Source organism: Zootoca vivipara, chromosome 9 (assembly GCF_963506605.1).
Source record: "Zootoca vivipara chromosome 9, rZooViv1.1, whole genome shotgun sequence".
Lineage (NCBI taxonomy): Eukaryota > Metazoa > Chordata > Lepidosauria > Squamata > Lacertidae > Zootoca > Zootoca vivipara.
This window is the reverse complement of record NC_083284.1, coordinates 15,109,280-15,129,657: the sequence shown is the minus strand read 5'-3', so window position 1 is coordinate 15,129,657 and position 20,378 is coordinate 15,109,280. Positions and strand designations below refer to the sequence as shown.

The 20,378-nt window shown below is 44.2% G+C and overlaps 1 protein-coding gene across 7 annotated transcripts in view; it reads right to left on the bottom strand.

The window, feature by feature from the left end:
- The window catches only part of AFF1 (ALF transcription elongation factor 1), a 142,786-nt gene that overhangs the window by 66,211 nt on the left and 56,197 nt on the right, over positions 1-20,378 (bottom strand). For 6 of the 7 annotated variants that reach the window (XM_060278425.1, XM_035111870.2, XM_060278426.1 and 3 more), the window contains 2 exons: positions 13,816-13,936; positions 12,126-13,022 (listed from right to left, as the gene is read on the bottom strand). In XM_060278425.1, the coding sequence (XP_060134408.1) occupies positions 12,126-13,022; positions 13,816-13,936 (1,018 nt within the window). Of the gene's footprint in view, positions 1-3,477; positions 7,731-12,125; positions 13,023-13,815; positions 13,937-20,378 lie in introns of those variants that run through there. The other variant, XM_060278428.1, reaches the window with a different exon arrangement.

The window sequence follows — 20,378 nt, the reverse complement described above, 5'->3', positions numbered from 1 at the left end:
CTTTGCAGGATCAGACCAAAGGCCTGCCTAGTCAGCATCCTGTTCTCACAACCGTCAAGCCACTCCTTCACAGCTGATCCATGAAGATCAACTGCAGGGGGGCGGAGGCAGTCATTGCTCAGACCAGTACTTCCGTCAGCTTCGGTGATTCCATCCCTATCGATCAGATGATTGATCTGCTAAGCAGTGAAAGGACTATTCATATTCCCATCATAGTGCTGAGCTGGGCAGAGGCTGGAAGCTCTGCACACTGTCCAAGGTTATGCTAAGGATTCATAGCACTTTGTTCCCCACAGCACTTTTTATTTCTTTCCCAGTGGCAGTGCTGGGACAGCTGGGACATAGAATATTCCAAAATAAAAGTGCTAGATCTGGAAGAGAGGAGGGAGGATGACGTACTTTCCTTCCCAAAAACGAGACTCAAGCCAGAACACCATCACACCATCTCCACTTGCCACAAATGTAGTCCAGCCCACTGCCAGCCAAAGCAATCTGGCAAATGTATGTTTTGCCTGAAGGATGGCATCCTTTAGATTACAGCAACATCTTTTCTAAAGGTCCAGAACCTCCTGAAATTTGGGAGAATGTGTGGGAAACAATCAACTATCTATACATTGGCAAAGAACAGGTTTCAAGAGTATCCTGCAAGTTAGCAGCTGATGTACCAGATATCAACAACAACCTGTGTCGACTAAGAAGGAGGGGCTACTTCCCCTCTGGACATGCCTGGCTTTGCTTTTTGATACAGGTAGGTAGCTGTGTTGGTCTGAGTCGAAGCAAAATAGAAAAATTCCTTCAACTTAGTTGGTCTTTAAGGTGCTACTGAAGGAATTTTTCTATTTTGCTTTTTGATGTCACAGAAAGCAGCTTTAGATCAGTCAGCTGAATGATGATTGAGCTCTGAAGTAATACAAAATAAATTAAAGCATATATTGCTTTTGAATGGCACGCCATAGATGCAGGTAGGCAAGTTGAATGCTTTCGGAACCATTGGATGGGACAGAGAATACTAGTTACCCATGACATGTCACCTAGAGAAAAATAATCCGCATGACCTTTTGATGTGGGATAGTCTCCATAAGTAGACCTTAGTGGTGTAACAGCTGGCTTATTAATCTCTTGATGTGCCTCCAAAAAGAGTTAGCTGCAATGGTATTCAGCACCCCAGAGTCTGCAGCTTGTTTCTTCTAGACTCCACGAGAGGGGAAATCCAGGAATCTTTCACCAGCAGCTTCAAAAATGCACTTTCGTGCATTTACTCAATGCACAATGTGTTCTAACAGCAAGCATATAAAAACAATCACATGGTGACGTAATGCCAAGAACTTTTCATAACCAGAATGAATGAGGGGGAAAAGATAATCAAAATCCTACTAGGTACTATAGAAAATATTTTAGTTCTCAGAGCAACAATACAAAGGCACTAAATAGAGTTGAAGAAATCAACACTACAACCTTTCAAGGCCCTCAGTTTTTAAAGCTCTCAGTTACTCACAAAGTAGGTCTGAACTAATTTTGTGCACATTTCGAGCAGGGTGTGATACTTAGCCGCAAGTGGCTAGACAAATAAAAATAAAAATTTAAAAAAATCTCCCAGAGCAAAGGCTGCATTTTCAAACTGAAACAAAACTGCATGCATTTTACTTAACTGCCAGTAGAAGACAAAACTCCTTAGGGATAGGAAATAAAGTGAATAATTGATAAAGCATCATTTTGTTTATCAAGTAAAAGAAAGACCTATAAGTGGGGAGGATGAAAACAAACTAGGCACATATAAATCTGCCAGATGATGATTAAATATTCTCACTGTATTGATATCCTGAAAAGGTAAAAAAAAAATACAGTGAGCACTAACTAGGGTTTAAGTAAACACAGAATTAACTGTAACTAATTAGCCCATTAGCAAGGCATCTCCAGAAGCCATTAGTCTAGTACAGCAGTTATTAGACTTTATGGCCTTTCCACAGGCCTGCAATCCACACCCAGCAAGCACCTTCAAAAATCCAGGAGGTCTACTGCTGATGCCTCCCGCTGCAACCATGGCTTCCAAGTGCCAGGATGCCATTTTAATTTCCCACAATGCCCCAATGTAGTATTGGCTATGAGACATTGTGGAAAAGTTCACACTGGACACGGGCTAGATTTTATCATTTGAACCTTTCTTGAATTGAAAGTTGGAGGGTGGTATTGGGGGAGATTCCATGTTCAGGCAAAACCTGGCGCAACACGGGTTATTTCTCTACAGTGTAAGGGGCATCTGTGTCAAGGAGTTGGAAGTACATAGGCCCAAGAGATTCTTACCAGAACCAGACTTTTCCTGTGATGTAACAAGTCTTGGGATGCACTTGGGGAAACTTCTGAATAGGTCTTGTTGTCTTTAAAACGGATCCCATTTTTATTTTACTAAAATCAGACTATAGTATTTCATTATGGTTTGCCCCACAGGTGCCACATGTTATCAATGCATCACTAACCTAATTATGAATAGTTTTAGAATTTATCTGCAATGGAATAAAAATCACATAGGCCCCCTTCAGCCCTCCACCTCCAAAAGCCCAACCTAAAACAAAAACAGCAACTTGAAAGTTAATACTAGCAGTCACTATCTTGCCCCACACGCACACTTTCAGAAGAAGGTCACACAAGCATTACTTCAGAAGCCACAAGATCACAGCAACTTTGCAAGACGTTAAATGCAAATATTTTCCATCTCAATTAAAGCAAGCTCGCAGATAATAAAACAAAAACAAAAACAAACATTTCAGGCTAAGAAAACCGCAGCTTATGAGTAACTCTGAAACTGTTAAGCTTCAAGAGCATTTCGCCTTGGAAGGATTTAATCGCTCCAGAGTTTTAGTTTGTGTAAACTAAAAAGCAAGCGTGCCAATATAAAAGAGAGAGAAAAAGAAAAAAGTTTTCCATGCTGCTTGCATAATGATTCAGCAGTTATTATTTTTATGGGTAAGGCAGGTTCCCCTGCCTAGCCAGGTATAGTACCTTCTGCCACAAGAGACTTAGAAGCTTGCATATATATATGTACGTATTTCGTTCCTGGAGCTTTTAGGAAACGGTGCCAACGGAATCCAGGACTGCTGACGCCAAGGAAAACGGCTACAAGCCTGTCAATTATCTATCAAACTCTTTGCAAAGGAAGGCTGGGAAGAGGAGGAGGAGGAGGAGGAGGAGGCGTGCGGCTGCCTCAGCCCCGTAAGCCATCCTTGTTTACGAGTCACCTATGCAGGGAGGTCACCGGTACCTGTTTGCTTAAGCAAGGCAGCCCACAGAAGAGGAAGTCCCTTCCATGGCTATTTGTAAACAGCACTGGAAGGACGACACCTGGCTGCCGCTTCCACCAGCTCGACAACCTGCTTGGCAGCCCACCTCGCCCTTTAAACGCCCACCCCACCCCACCCAATTTCCACAGCTGCTATGGCCAATTTTGTATTTGTGCGGGGAGGAGAGGGAGGGGCCACTTACCTCCGTGAACATGTCTTACTGCCTTCCTACATGGCAGGAGAGGTTTCCTGTTTTCATACATTCCCTTGTCAGCTGTAATCAGTGTCAATAAGGTTAGCGTCTTTTGTGCTAGCGGCTGGAGTGGCGGCCCTGACAGGAAAAGAACTTTTTTAATCTCTTCCCTCACACTGAGCCATGCGAAGCCAGCGAGCGCTCCCAGGCATAACTCCCTTGGCTCCTCTCCTAAAAAACGCTCCCTCAAGTGCGCGGTTGCTAAGCAATATCTGCTGCGCTGTGTGTGTGTGCGCGCGTGAGTGCGCACCCCCAACACACACACACACCTTCTCCGCCGCTCCTCTTCCTAACGTTTGAAATTGGCAACATCTGTCCCTTTGACGGTTCTGACTTGTGCAAAGGACCGTGTGCGGAGTTCTTTTTTTCTTAAAAAATAGAAGCAGAGGAGAAGCCCACGCTGTTTCATCTGGCCTCCTCTTAATGGCTGGTTTTGTTAATATTTCATTTCCAGTTTTAAAACAAAAGCAGCGGCCGCTGCGCCCAGAGGAAGATCAAGGAGGGAAAAGCAAAGCCCCGTAAAGTCCAGTGGGAATCGCTGACAAAAGCACATACAGCAAAGTAGTTTGTTTATTTTTCTTTGCTCGCTCTTTCTGGCTGGGGTTTGTTTATTTAAAGACGACTTTTTCCACACACACTCTCTCTCTCTCTTTGTCAACTTTTCTATTGCTACCCCAGATAAATAAGTAGCTGTATAAATAAAGTAGCTACAAGCGACTACAATAAATATATCAATAGCACCGGTTTTCGTTTACTGTATTAAGCTCAGAGGCTTGTTTTTGTTTTTAAAAGGGTCCACAGCAACTGATTCTCCTTAAAAAATAAAAATGTTGTGTCCGTGTGTGGTTATGTCAGTGTGTGTGTGTGTGTGTGTGTGTGCGCGCACACACACACACACACACACATACATACACACCACACATGACAAGAATGAAAAAGGGAGCTTTTTGGTTACTGTGGGTTTTTTGGGGTTTTGTTTTGTTTTGTTTTGTTACATTGTCAGAATACCTTTTCATGCTGGAATTTAGACATCAATCATGAGGAAGTATTGCATTTTATACATGCCCATCTCACCTCAAAACCGAAACATGAACCAACAGAGAAACAGGAGCTCTGCCACTGTTTTGCTGTATTCCATGTTAAAAATTATCCTTTTTATGATTTCTATTTTTTTTTATTAAAAAAAAAATGGATCGAGAGCTTAAGCTCTACAGGTGTATAAAAAGCAAAGAGGGGAAGCCTCACTTCTAGTGTCCCTACTACCACCTGAAGATCTATTTTAGAGTTGGGGTAAACAACTGAGATGTCCCCTGACCAAATCAGGCATACCAAGAGGGAGAATATGTTGCTTTCTTACATACACACAGAAAACAGCTGGCGGCCTCTTTTCAAAATGGCCCTCAAGGAAAATTAGTGGCTCTAACCAGAGATCTAGAGTCAATAGGTGTTGTGGGGGTATCAGCCTGTTGTGTGTACAATAGGTTGGATTTCGCATTTCCAAGTAAGGTGGAGCAAGGTTAATCGAAAGTAGCTAATTAATTAAAACATAGTAGGAAAGGGAGGTTTGGAGGCATGTTGAAGAGCTGGATTTCGCTCACACTGTTTGCACTATGCATCAACACTAAAAAAGACACCTCGTGATTTTAGCCATTAAAAAAAGGAAAGAAAGAAAAAAGCACGATAAGGGCGCTTATTAACAATATGAGTAGTCCCAGTGTTGGCTAACAGTTTGATAATATGTTACAGCACACCAGGCTAAATCCAATTCAAAGAAGCACACAATTTATTTCCTCAGTGGCCTTATATGTGGCTACCTTTGCGATGAATTGAGGCACTGAAATAACATTGCTCTACCAGCTTGAAAATAGTGGTCTGAAATAATATATTAAAAAATGTTTAAATGCTTCCTCAAAACCATTTTCCCTACCCAATACCCACATATATATTTATGTTTATAAAGAGAGTCCTGTGGCACCTTAAAAACCAACACATTTTAGTACTTAAAGTTGCCACAAAAATGTACGAATTGGTGGCAAGTTCACATAGGCAGCGCTTGTTATTAACCATTTCTGGCTAGGTATGCAATTACACAGAAAAATACACAGTGGGAACTGGCATTAAATCACCACAAATGTGCACCCCCAAATTACTATTGGCAGTACTTTCTGCCTATGACAGTGAGCACACAGTGTTGGCCTAACCAAACATTATGGAGAATTCTGCAATATACCGTATAATAACCAGCAAAACTTCAAATTCCCGAAATGACACCAAACAGAGGTTCTGTGATAAAGAACTAGAAACTGGGTTAATGTCATAAGCTTTTCAGCAAAGGATTTACCGGTAACCACCCTGCAAGTGTTTAGAACTTTAATAATACAAGTGGAATCTACAACAAAATGTTGCAGTGTGAAGAGCTCCTATTCATGAACTCTCCTAGTCCCGCCCTCACACCTTGAGACATCTAACGTCCTACAGGTTGTTCTTTGTGAGGGGCAGAGCCCCACCCCACCCCATTTTTATACTTCTTCCAAGTACCGGTATGCGAATTTATTTATTTGTTACTCATGGGTGGACAGGGCCAGAAGCAAAAGTGGGTGGCGCAATGGATTTGAAACAATGGGTTTGATGCTTCCCTTTGTACACTAAGCTACATTCCAGGCATGCAGAAGTCAGGTTTTCCCCCCCTGAAATCAATCTCTCCATCCTGACAAGCAAGTGGCATTGTCAACATTCAAGGACCCATTTCAGAAAGGCTTAAGCACAAAATGAGGGTATGGAGCAAAGCCATTGAAAGATGTGGCTTGCAAGAGAGCCTCACAAGCTAGACCAGGCATCCCCAAACTGCAACCCTCCAGATGTTTTGGCCTACAACTCCCATAATCCCTAGCTAACAGGACCAGTGGTCAGGGATGATGGGAATTGTAGTCCAAAACATCTGGAGGGCCAAAGTTTGGGGATGCCTGGGCTAGACAGAGAGGCTTGGAGGGCCTCATTCACTCCCTGGCCCAAGGTTTCCTCCTCCCTCCATGCTACCACACTGGTTCTTGATATAACCGATTCAATCCAGCATTGTTGTCTCAATACCACAGTTTGATCTGAGAAGAATTACACTGGAAGTATCAGTTCTCAGTTCTCATGCCACCTTGCCTTCTTCTGTGGTCTGCTACACAAGGCAAAAGGGGCAAGGATCAGCTGCAAGCACTCTTGCAGAAGAGCAATACTGCGCTATTCATGCTCTTTCAGAGCAATGCATTTGATTCTGCGGCAGCACAACGCTGCACCGTGGTCTCCCACTAAGACTAAGAGGAACAGCAGAGCAGGATGGGAGAGCTGGCAGAAATCTCCAAGCGCAAGTCAAGCAGTAGATACCAACATAGTTCATCATCACTTCCACATGTTCTGGCAAATTTATTTGGATGCAGGACGTGTATTGTTGTATTTTGTATGTGTGTGTGCGTGCGTGCGTACAAACATACATTAAAATCTTAGTTTATAGGCGGGTTTTTTTTTTGTTTTTTTTACAGAAGACCTCAGAGCGGCATGGAAAGATGTTAAGAACACAGAGCATAAGTTAAAAAGGAGGAAACTTTAAACCATGGGTAGGCAAACTAAGGCCCGGGGGCAGGATCTGGCCCAATCGCCTTCTAAATCCAGCCCGCGGATGGTCAGCATATTTTTACATGAGTAGAATGTGTCCTTTTACTTAAAATGCGTATCTGGGTTATTTGTGGGGCATAGGAATTCGTTCATTTATTTTTTTCAAAATATAGACTGCCCCCCCACAAGGCCCCCTGCTGAAAGTTTGCTGACCCCTGTCTTAAAACTAACCCTTCTTTCCCGTCTCCCAGAAAATACAGTGGGACCTCGACTTACGAGCTCCTCGACATCCGGCGTTTTCGACTTACGAGCGGAAAAAGTGGCCGCACGCTTACGATTTTCTCGACCTCCGAACGGAAAACCCGCTCGCGGCTAGATGCGGTTTCCTCGACTTACGAGTTTTTCCATTTCCAATGCGTTCCTATGGGGAACCGCTTTTCCTGTGGGAAACTCGACTTACGAAGTTTTCGACCTACGAGTGTGCATTCGGAACGGATTAAATTCGTAAGTCGAGGTCCCACTGTACGGCTTATCCACAGAAAATGCAACGGAAGTCAGCCACTTCACATTACCTATGGTCTGTCTGTCTGTCTGTCTGTCTCTCTCCCCCACCCCTTTTTTTCTCCCCCCCCCCCGGCAATCCAATGCTAGCTCAGTGCTAGGCTGCTGCTGGTGCTCTGCAAGGCTTCTACATCACAACTGAATTTCTCAACTCAAGGTAAGGCTCTCCCCTCTTTTGTCCCTTCAACTTGAAGCATCCTGCAACCCACTCCTCCTGCCTCAGGGGCCAGGTGCACAGAATGCTAATTCCAGTTTGTGTCAAGGTTAGCCAGTGGAGAAGAGGGCCCCTGAATATTTCAGGTTAAGTTATTGGGGGAGGGGGAGAGAGAGAGAGAGAAGGGGGAACCTTGCCTTTCAGCAAATGTACCAGCCCAGATGTCATTGCCCACCAGAGAGCAGCAGTGGCCAAACACCACGCCGGCATGGTGCAGGAGGGAAAGAGTATAATGCTCTCTTTGCATGGCTCAAGCAGGATTGCACCCCTTGTCAATAAAGGAAAAACAGAGACCTTAGTGGCACTGCTGAAAACCTTGTGGCAGGGGGTATTTAAATACCCTCATATTATCCCGATTTCAAAGTGGGGGTTTTCCCCACACACAATCTGCCATTGAAATTTTTTTATTAAAAAAAAACCCCTGTAAAAATGGATTACCAAACAGGGTGCAAGCGAAAAACAGACTAAAGCAGCTAAATGTCTGGTCTCACTTTAGAAGCTCGAGGACTAGATGCTGCTGTATTTCTGGGCACTGTTCTTCGCTCTCTCTCCCCGGCCAAACCTCTCCCTCCCTCCATTGTGTGCGACATCCCTGCCTTGTTGGAAGCTGTTTGCCTCTCATCTGCTCCTAAGTATTGCTCAAGTTTTTCCTGCTGGTTCTTGCTTATCCTCTCTTCTTTCATGTCTGTGCAAATTCCATCAAATCACGGAACGATCAACAGCTTCTCATTAGTAATTCTAACCTATCACTTTCGGCAAGCTGTGCCCCATAAAATAAAGGCCAAGTAAAATAACAGGAGGCTTTTTTTATGTTCTCTTTCTCCTACCTGGGGTTTGCCAGATGTTCTCAATTTAAAGGGCTGCATGTATTCAGAAAGATTACTACTCTGCACAAAGGGTGTCTCTCATCTCAAAACATCTGATTACTGACAGCACTCAAGAAAGCAGTATGGCAGGTTAAGAACATCTCTCTCTCCTTCTCCCTCTCTTTTACTTTTATCTGGGCTATATTTGCACTCACACTCTCAGCTTCTAAGAACATCATCGGCTTATCAGCATGATTATCCTTGAACCAGAATGCACACTTCATTCTGCTTCAACAGTCAGGGACCACAGAGCCAGTCTAGCCAGAGTTTAGTATGACAATAATAGTATGACATTTTGAGGCTCTTGTGCTCCATATAAGGAGTTTGGAAGCTTTTAACTTCCACTTTTACTTAACCACCAACAAACTGTTGTTACTGTTGAATCTATGGCTTCTTTGAAACAAGCCAACTTGAAAGGAGGGCTTCGCATCATGCTAAGCTATGGTTACATAATGACTATATAATGTTTAATGTCTGCATTAGGATGTCACACTAAACTGTGGTTAGGGTAACTTCCTAACACAGCCATTGTACTCGCTATGGGAGTGTACTTGAATGGCAGCATGCAGTATTATCATGTTATGTTAATGAAATGCATGCTTTACAAAATGGGGAGATGTTGTGTTGTTGTTGTTTTAAAAAAGGGCTCCCATTCCCCTCTTTGAAGATTTAAAACAATGATTGAAAAGCCACTCAACCCTGCTCGCTACAAATGCCACCTCATGCTGAAACTTCCAGCTGCTGGTTTTGAAGTCCATGGAAGCATTATTAAATGTTGATAAGCCACAGCCTTCAGCACAGCTGTGTTACATGCAAAACTGCAAAGGACTCACTTTGGATCGAAGAAATGCAACATGGATGCTTAATAAAGCACGATTACTAAACACTCTTTAAAAAGCAAAATATATTTCAAACTCCTTGCTTGGCCTGCATGCAACATGGTCTTCTGCAGAGAAGCAGGTTTCTGCCCTCCAGCCGACAACAACTTCTGGCGAAAGACTCCCCAGACAGAAACTGGAAGGCAGTCTGTCCTAGCTCTACTATGGGCTCATTAGGTGGCCAAGGGTAAGCCACCCACTCAATACGCTTCACCTCTAATCTGAAAGACTAGAACGGCAGTGCTCCTACTGACATAGGATTACTGTGAGAGCAAGCACACACAAATAAAGATTGGGAAATAAGTAAATAATCCAGGAAGCAAAAGAGCGGGGATGGCCATTGCTGTGCAGCTCCCCTGTCTGAGGAACATGTGACTTTTCACTTTGAAGAGCAACTTCCAAACACCATATAGAATTAAGGAAAAGCCCTCTAAATGTAGGTAGTTAAGAAGGGTCCCCCCTCTCTCCCACTCTGAGTCCTCCTTGCAATGTTTCAAAATTCAAAGCACTCCATGGCAAATTGGGCCGTTTTGTGGACCCCAAATGTGGTCACTCTTTGGTCATCAGCTCACCAGTCAGAATAATTCCAAAATGAGGCAGGCAGTCTTTCCAGTTCTAAATATAGGGCTTCACATGAAACAGCACCCTTGTGATGGGTCATTCATAGATGAGCAGGTGTGGGCAAGTTCACACCCATACACTGCAAATTAAATATCTATTTTAACCGGTGGGTTTTTTTTTTAAGGGTGAATGCCACTGCATAGCTTCTTGAATACTGCAAGTTAGAGACAAGAGAATTTGGAACAGCAGAAAGGCTTGTGTATAGATTTAGCACTAGTACGAAGTGAGTCATAGCATAGCTATCCACTGAGGATTAATTGACTCTGTAGTAAAGCTGATTCCTCTGTTCAAATGGAAAGGGCTGAACTTGTCAGTGTTGCCGTAAGCAGATGCCGTCAACAATTAAATTCACAGCTGCAGGTGGCAGCACACAAACCTCAAAAACTCAGTGAGTCTATCATCGTTTTGATGAAAGTGATGTCGAAGGCAAGCACTGGGGAAGAACGGTAGCTATCAAAAAGAGGGGGGAACAAAACTCTCAAATGAGTTTAGAACCCAAATGCAGTAAAACTCCAAATCATACACCAGCATCATTCATAAGCTATTATCTGGGCAGTAAAGCAACAGAGGCCTTCTCAATTATGGCGTCCACGCCTAGGAGTTTAGTAGACCGTCTCTGTAGTTGGCATTCCATCAGCAACTGAAAGCATTTTGGCTCGGGCAAGTTTTTTTGTTTGACCACAGTTTTGAGTTTATCTGGCTCTGCATTGTTCTCCGTTTTTATTCTGTAATTTTTTTTTTACGCTGCTTTAGCAGCTTGTTTTTATTATGATGCTTTTAATTTGCTACGTTTGCTGCTTCGGGTGGTTTAATTCTTGAATCAGAAAGCTGAGTTTATACAGTTATCTAAACAAACTCACACGCATAAAAACCAAGAACAGAAATATTTAGCCTTGTAGCAATAAACATTCATGCAGGTTCTCCCCCCCCCCCTTGGTTCTTGGCTCCTCTTAACAATTTCATTCTGGATTAATCAATACATAATAATTCCAACCACCTGATTGTGGTATCTGTCAGTTATTATTGGTTACCAAAATTGCCCCCTCCCCCAACAAACAAACACAGGCAATAAAAGCCAACACCCACACACAAAACAACACCTGAATCCATATCACTTTTGTCTAAAGTCTATCCTTGGACTGCTTTCAACAAGCCTGCACAACAAGGTGCTTAACAGCTGTTGAACAAGGCCTGCTACACTTTCCCAATTCTGGCAGGCATAATTGAAAGAGGCGGCATACACCTCAGATCTACCCAACCCCCTTTGCCATTACCTTCCCCCTGTCTGAAAGGTCTAACAAAGTACTTTTTAAGATGAGGCAGAAGACGCAAACATTCAAATTCCCCGGGCCTTTCCTACACATCCCAAAATCAGTCCCAGAAAGGATGCACAGAAAGCTTCAGATTCTCGCTGGGAATTCTGGGAGTTTGCAGTCCCAGTTCCTAATGGCAAGATATGCTATTGCCAGGAACTTGAAGCACCAGCTGCTGGTGTCTCCACCTATCCCAACATTTTTGGGTCCTTGAGCTAGGGGGAAGTAGCAGCTGCAGAGGGGTGTTGGAGTGTTTGCCTGAACGGTTTTTTCCCCCAAATGCTTTGTTCCACTTTTGCTGTGAATGGGAGGGCAATTGTCCATTCCTAGCATTGAGTAGCTTCTCAGCCCACAATATTCTATTAAAAGCTGGCTTCTCTACAGCAAGTCCAGCTTTAATGATTGTACCGTATATTGGTTAAACCTAATTATTATTATTATTATTATTATTATGGATCGCCCTAAACCAAAATAAGTAAGTATGAATAAATCACTTTACTGTACCAAAGTAAAACCAAAAACAAAAAGCAGCAATTCCACTAACCTCAGTCGCTTCAACGGGTATTTTCAATTTGGGCAAGCTGGGCAAGTTGGGCTTGACATTTGCTTTCACGTTTGCTATTTTCCCGTAGGATTGTTCGTGGTATTCCTCAGGAAGCGGCTTGAGCTCTGGCGACTCGTCCGGAGCTTGATCTTGACCATCCATTGGCCTCACGTAGGCAGTCGGTTTCTGCTGTATTGCACTGGTTTTTGAAGACAACGACGCGGGGAAAGTCTGGGAGGAAGGCTGGGCAGCGACGGCTACAGGAGCATTCAAGCTGTCCTGGGTTTCATTCTCACGGGTTCCAGCCACCAGCTCCAGAGAAGGGGAGCTATTCTGCCCGTGATTTTTGTTGATGCTGCCAAGAGGCCTGGAATTGACACGTTGGCTGGAATGTAGAGGTGACAAGGGTGCTACGGGGGAAGACAACGAGGACAGCAAGGGAGAAAGTTCCAAAAGGGAGGGCTGCAGCTTGCGGGCTTCTTCAATGCATCTTTCATTCTTCTTCTGGCTTCTGCTGTTCTGGCCTTCTTGAGTCTTGCGGCTCTGCTCTTGACTTCGCCTCTGGTTGCTGGGCAGCCCACTGCTTTGCGAGGCCAGTTCTATCCTTGAGTGAATTTTCGGGTGGTGCAGAGAGCTGCCCGCAGGGGGAGCACCTGAAGCAATGGGTCCCACTGGCTTGCGGTGATGGCTACCGTTCTGGAATGAGGCAGGTACCACGCTGCTGGTCTTTTCAGGCAAGAGTGGGCGATCTGGCTTGCGCTGAGGGATCAGAGACATGACGCTTGTGGGGATCCCTATGAAATCTTGCTGAGACTTGATGGCGATAAGCTCCTTCATCTCTTCGTAATTGCCAAACATCTTCTGAATCCGGCTGGATAGCTCATCTGCTTTGTTGTTCTGAAACAGGGAGGAAACAACCGCCAAATGGAAGAGGTGAAATTAAACCATTCCCACCCACCCCCCTCAGTTCACTAAGGATGTCCTCATTCCTTAGCAGATTTTGCTGCTATGAAATGAGAGAACCAAGGTCACAGGCAGGCATTTCTGCTTATGTGGTGCTAACCAAAAGGTGAATTGAAGAGTGTGGGACAATACAGGTAGCGCGATACCTATAATCGCAATAAAATATTATGTACAGTTTTTTTAAAAAACTAAGTGTCCGTTGTCCAAGTTTTTTTCTTTTAAAGTCATGCCCCTGCTTTTATACTCAAATCACCACATCACTGAAAAGCTGGAGCTCTCTTACAGCTAGAGTGAGACTGCTAGCCCAGCATTTTCTGGTAGCAACTCCCCAGTAAAACACACAGAGGTCTTGCTAAGCCCTGCAACACGAGTCCTTTAAAGCAGAAAAGCCAGGCATTGAATCTGGGATCTTCTGCACTCAAAGCACATGGTCTCACATTGTGCTGTGGGCCCTCTCGGGTTCACTTCTTGCTGATCAATTACTAACTGCACATTTTTATTTACATCCCCACAAGCAAAAGAGGCTTGCTTCTGAAAGAAAGCTGAAGGTATAGAGATAGGGTCTGTGGTTTCCTTGATTTGGCAAGAATGCCACAGGCTTCTACAGCCACTGCCCTGGAGACAGCAGAAACGCATTAGGCAGGGAAAAAGAGACCAAAGACTCAATCTGTAAATGCAACAACTCCCTGCCGTAAATCCTGTTGTGCAATGTGAGATGTGCAGATACCTTGTAAGGTTCTCCAAAGAGAGGGATATCAGCAGGGAATGATTCTTTCTCCTGGTGAGCTTCCTGATTCCTCCTCTCTTTTGCTTGGATGCGGAGCAAATTTCTCTCTTCATTGTACAAGCTGTAGGCAGAGAGAGAGAAAGAGGGGAAATTACTACCTAGGCTATGCCTCTGCAATTAACAAAGTACCTCCTCAAGCCAATAAGGGCTTTCTAGAATTGCAAAAGGTAGGTAGGTAATTAAACTAAGCAGGGACCTTGCGCTCAGTAGTTAAGCAGACAACATAGTTGGGACAGACAACACAGCACATAGATACATGCCTGCAGGCATGCTGGGGAGACTCAAGGAAAGCAAGACATGCTTGCATAAAAAGTCTGAACAAGAAAATACTCTAGCAAACCTTTTGTATACCAAAAAAAAACTTTTCCAAGGTCCACACATAACTGTTTGATGTGGCCTTTATAGAAGTACTGCAGAGGTGGCTCACACACCCTAGTCATCATGTTCTTTAGACACTGCATGGAACAAGAGATTAGGGACAGGCAGCTCTCATTTGCCTTGTTTCTTGGCTTGCAGAGGAGTAACTCTGCAGATAAGAAGCCCTTGCTGTTAAAAAGTAGTTGTTTACCAGAGCTATAGATGGGCTTAGTCCTTCGCATAATCTGTGTGACACAGCTCGCCATAGGAGGAGGGAGGGGGAGCTGAAAGAATAATAAGCTATGCAATGGGGGGCACTGATGTGACACCTCCCAAAACCCAAACAGCTGCCTTTATAGAGATTTCATCAGGCCTTTTAAAAATGCATTATCTCAGAGATCACCATGAGGTTGAAGCACACACAGTTCATTACAGCCAAAATGACCCCAATCGTCAAGTGGCGCTCCAACCTTTCCTTAAATGCTTCAAATTACGAGGTTTCCACAGCCTCCCTGGACAGGTCTGTTCCACTTGCTAATTGTTCTCATGCATGGAAGGATTTATTTCCCCAGTGTCTACCTTCCCATAGGGATCCTGGGAACGTGCTCTGTCCGAAGCCCTAGAAAACCACTCGCTGTCAGTCAGTGTAGTAGACAAGAGCTAAATGGAACAATGGTCTGACTCAGTGTAAGACAGCTTCGTATGTTGCCTATAGACATGCCTGAGAAACAGCAAGGGCCACCCTTGCCTGCCCACTTAAGTCCATTATTTCTTGTCCCATCTTGACACACACACACACACACTGCTGCCGCCCCCGCCTGTCCCCCACCAGCCCTCTTCTCGCTGAGATCGTGAAAACTGCAGCAAATCCATTTTCCCAAGAAAAAGAAGCCACTTTTTGGCTTTCACGCTTGGACTGAAATTTGGGGGTGTTATTACACACAGCCATGCACTGGGAACAAGGGAAAGAAACCACTGTATTTTCAAATACTTTACGTGTAAGAAAGCTCATGGAAAAGGCCGCGCAATGTTGATTTGTTCGGAACAACCTCTATGTGTGAACCAGAGCCTCTAAAACAACTGTTATTATTCTCTTATCAACACAAAGCTGAGAAGGCAGATGTGCATTGCCAGAGGACAACAGTGTTATGTAAAATATCTGGCAATGCATCTGTACCTTTCTTCTGCCTTGCATACCCCAGCCGTTAATGCAATTCAGCAGAAAATGCTTCCACAACGGTCCCATTCATTTCAGGGGGTTTGAAGCAGGCGTTCTTGGGAGGCTGGGGCTGCTCTGCTGTCAGTCCTTAAAGGTTTGTCTCCCCAAGCGGCCACCACAATTTGAATCATCTCCTGCACCTCTCTGTTTGGGGATTTGCACAACGAGTTTCAACAAAATTCCTGGATTATTTTCCCTTCAGGTAACACACAGACAGGGGCTTACCAGCTCCGTTGAAATAAAAACATTATTCTTCCACCAAAAAGTGGCTTATTTTAAATTAAAATGTTATTCCCACCATTCTTCTAGCTAGCCCTCGGGGAGATGCCCCACCTAACAATGCAGTGAAGTAGACGTTAAGGCTGCCAAGCCTATGCAAGTCTCATAGAATCTATGGAAGTTGCTCTTGGGCAGACCGAGGGACAGTGAATGGGCCTGGGTCACCCTAGAAGCTTTCTGGATGAACAGAGATTTGAACCTGCATCTTCCTGGTCTAAGTCTAAGTCTTCACTCAGTAGGCCACACTGCCTCTCAAGTTATCACTGTTTTTAAAGGTATCAGCCTGAGTTTCTGCCTTGGAGGTCTTTGGAGATTAAGAAGCTGGGTACACAGAACAGGACCAACTCACTGGCTGAAACCAGGTTCTGAAATTCCCTATATTGGGAGACCCATTAAGTTACCCCAACCCCAGATTTCCAATGTGGTGTTAAAGTCTTTGTTTGCTTTTGTTTTGAAGGGGGAGGGGGGAGTTTGTTTTATTTGTGAAGACACTTTCCTGCATGTTCCTTGGGAAAATGGCAAAGCAGGGGTTTGCTTCTTGGACTGGTAGATATATTGCTTGTGTGGGTAAGCGGTGGGTATCTCATTCATGTAAAAAAGGTAAAGGACCCCTGGACGGTTAAGTCCAGTCAAAGGAGACTATGGGGTTGTGGTGCTAATCTCACTTCCAGGCCAAGGGAGCCGGCGTTTGTCCACAGACAGCTTTCCAGGTGAAGTGGCCTGCATGAACTAAACCGTTTCTGGTATAACAGGACACTGTGACGGAAACCAGAACACACGGAAACACCGTTTAGTTTCCTGCCGCAGTGGTACCTACTGGCATACTTTCTAACTGCTAGGTTGGCAGGAGCTGGGACCGAGCCACGGGAGCTCACCCCATTGCGGGGATTCGAACCTCCGACCTTCTGATTGGCAAGCCCAAGAGGCTCAGTGGTTTAGACCACAGCGCCACCCACGCTCATTCATGTATCACATTTTGATCCCTGTCTTCTTCTAGCACTCTGGCTGATGGCTCAAGCCCCCTAACCACTCTATAAATTATGTTAGGTTGGGGAAAAAGAAAGACCCAGTGATCCTCTTAGGGCACAGGTCATCTACCTTTTTATACCAACCGCCCACAAATGCATCTTTCTTGACGGTAAAATTTCCTTCCAGTGCTCGATGGAAGGAGGATTCAGCTTGTGCCGTAGAACCCCCTACCGCCCACCTAGAACCCTGAAACACCCACTAGTGGGCGGTAGGGAACAGGTTGACAACCCCCATCTTAGGGGCTCCAAATTTGAGCCTCTGTTCCCCAGACCTACATCCAGCTTTCTATGCATGGCACCAAACTGGCTCACAAGAAATGTGTATCACATTATAGACTTCTCAGCATCATTCCAATTTTAGCATATGTGGAGCCGGAGCAAACACAGAGCTATGCCTGCCTACGGCCACCGGAAGGATGAAATTCAACTCTCCAAACCCACGGTGAAAGTCAACAAAACTGGAGTCTGCTTAAGAATGTCAGGCATTTTGAATTAATATTCAAGCACACGGAAATGTTGCCTTGTGGGAAAGGCATGTTGCTTGTTTTCGTTGGGAGGCACCCCCACGACCGTAACTCGGATGAATGACTTGTTTCACAGCACAAGCAGTGAAACCATACAAAAGTGTTACTGTGGGGTGGAAGTGAAATATACCGCGTGTTAAGAGTGGTGGTTTGTGTGGGCCAACTCACTTGCTCCTGAGGAGCCATGATGACGTAATAAGGGAAAGCTAACAAAAAGGGCCTTTACACCTGGTTTTCAAGCGGGGAAACGTAACAGTAATTTAACAAAGGTGGTGCTTACAGGAGTGTACCTGCTCAGGTTGAAACCTCAGCTTCCCTCTTAGCATCACAAATTGACAATGTTGCACTGAGAGCAGAAGCTACACAAGGTCTAGATCTAACAACTGCCTCCCCCATTCCCAGCATTGGACTGCTCAGTTCCTTCCTATCAATACTGCACTGACTGACTGGCCTTGCATGCAGTTTTGATCCAGTCCTCCTTTTTCTCCCTGCCGAGAAGCTCTGCATTGCCTCCACTGCAAGATGGAGGCTGTAAGCCTTTCTTTGCCGCCGACACCTGCGTCTTTTGCCTTCCACGCAGCTTCGCTGGGAATAGGAAAAAATTTGGAAGTTTTCCTCCGATGTATTTATCCTGCTCAAACGTAGCCAGAGCTCTTGCAGCACTTAAATTCAAGAGGTTCCCACACCACGAAACTCCCCTTCTTTTCCCACCGCCATGTCACTACTTTAAAGAGGATACAAGAGGAATGGAAAGGGTTTAGAAACTTTAAGGTGGCAGCGATGCGGCACAGGAGCAGAAACTCAGAGGCTTCTGGAATCATCACGCTTGTGTTGTGACAAAGCAAGTTAGTTGCTGGCGTGCTATTGGAAAACAGAACCTCTGCTGCTGCCATGGCAACGGCAAGCCCAGACCACTGACTTAGCTAGATCCATCCATTTATCACATGCAGAGAGAGGCTGCTTGCTTTACAATTCTTAAACATAGAGATAAGTACTTTCTTGACCAGCAGCATTTCTACCTTCTTCCTTTCCCCTTGTGCCTGAGTTTTGTGCAGTGGAGAAAACTTGCACATTCATTTTATTAGCAGGGGATTCTCTAAAGGAAGCCGTTGCTTTTGCTTACTAGCTGTTCCGCTGACCCAAATATAATTGGTCTTTAAACCGCTCGGGTCTGAGTTTCTGCATTACAAGGAAATCTCCCCTTGCTGTATTTAGGGCGCATTTTTCGCCGGCGTTTCAAAAACGGCAGAAAGGCAGTTACTTCTCTCTTCTCCCCCCCCCCCCCGGCACCACCTCGCCCAGACCAATCCAAAACAAAAACAAAAAAAACCAATACCCAAAACAAGATGCAGCCTGAAAAAACTACAATAACAGAATTTCTATAATTCGTAAGCTTTTGAAATCCTATTATTATATTCCGCTGTACGTTGCTCGGGAGTGATCGCTGAATCAAAAAGTTGAATTTAATCTATTAAACATATAACGGCAACCAAAGGGAATGGGGGTGGTTACGTGCCAGTCCTGCGTTTGCTGAGTCGTGAGCAAGACGTCAGGGATCCCAGGCGCTTACTCAGGGTCTGTGTTTCCTTCGGAACAATAAGGCACAGTGGAGTTTGTGGTGTCTTTATGATGTATGGTTTATTTATATACACACACAACCTGGAGCCTAGAAAAGAAGGGCTTGTCACAACAGCAACCCAAAGGACGCCAGCTTATTCCATAGCAGCAATTTCAGCATCCTTTCTCTGCAGCCTCCATTGCTCTGTGGAGCAACTTTTCCTCTCTGCTTCCATCACACTCCCTAAACTAAGCCCTTCATCTACTGATGGAATGAGGGCTCAATTCATTTGCATCCTAACACCTTTTTCCTTTGAGCTTGGAACTCCTGATCACCTCACAAATAAAGCTTGTCTCACTTCATTAACACTTGTTGATTTGGCTAGGATTACCATGTCCAATACACAACCCAGGAAATGTGCCTAAACCCAATTAGCTTTTACAAGTTAGTTGCCAATGCTTAGAATATACACTATGCTTCCTTAGATTCTAATTCCTGGAGAGTCTGACACATGGGTTTTAACATGAGCTTAATCAATTAAACACTTCAACGCGCTATAATATGGCGAAAGATTTATACGATCTGAAGAGAAACCAGAGTATATGAAAACTTTATCGGAAGTGATCATTTTGCAGATTCATACAAACCCTGGTCATATGAACTGGTGAAGATGACTAACAGAGGATGCAGCGGAAAAAAGAATTCTTCCAGGAGGAAAACTTCCCACTACTTTTTCCCCCCACAGGGAGCTTTCTATTTAAAATGCACCATTCTATGAAAAAAGCAATAGCAACTTAATGGAGACGAATCAAATAACACCAATCAAACTGAGCAGTTTCAATGTTGAAATTAACTTTTTTCAGGTGACACTTCCTAGGAAGTGCCAGTATTCTAAACCAACACACAGTATATTTGCAAACTGCAACAGAGAAGAAGGAAAAGGAAACCAAAAGAATATGCATAACTAAACGTGGAAAGGGGGGGGGGAGTATCAGACAGATTCAATTATAGTCCATGAAAAATACACTGACTGGTTTTAAACATGCCTTTTTACAAAGCATGGCATCCCATGCAAATAACTATTTTTTCTTTTGTTATTATTTTATTTCTAAATAGTTAGGTGGTTTCATAACATTAGCAGCAAGTCAAATCAAAGCCAACTTCAAATTCTAATTCTATGCAACTGGCAAGTGAAAGTAAAACCCAAACTATAAAAAAGTGTGATTGCATTAAACCACATTAAGTGTATTTCAGGGAACAAAAACTTGGCTATTAAATATTTCCGTAAACTCTGATAAAATAAACAAAATTAACAAGGTGTTGTTGTTGTTGTTTAGTCGTTTAGTCGTGTCTGACTCTTTGTGACCCCATGGACCAGAGCACGCCAGGAACTCCTGTCTTCCACTGCCTCCCGTAGTTTGGTCAGACTCATGTTGGTAGCTTTGAGAACACTGCCCATCTCGTCCCCTTCTCCTTGTGCCGTCCATCTTTCCCAGCATCAGGGTCTTTTCCAGGGAGTCTTCTCTTCTCATGAGGTG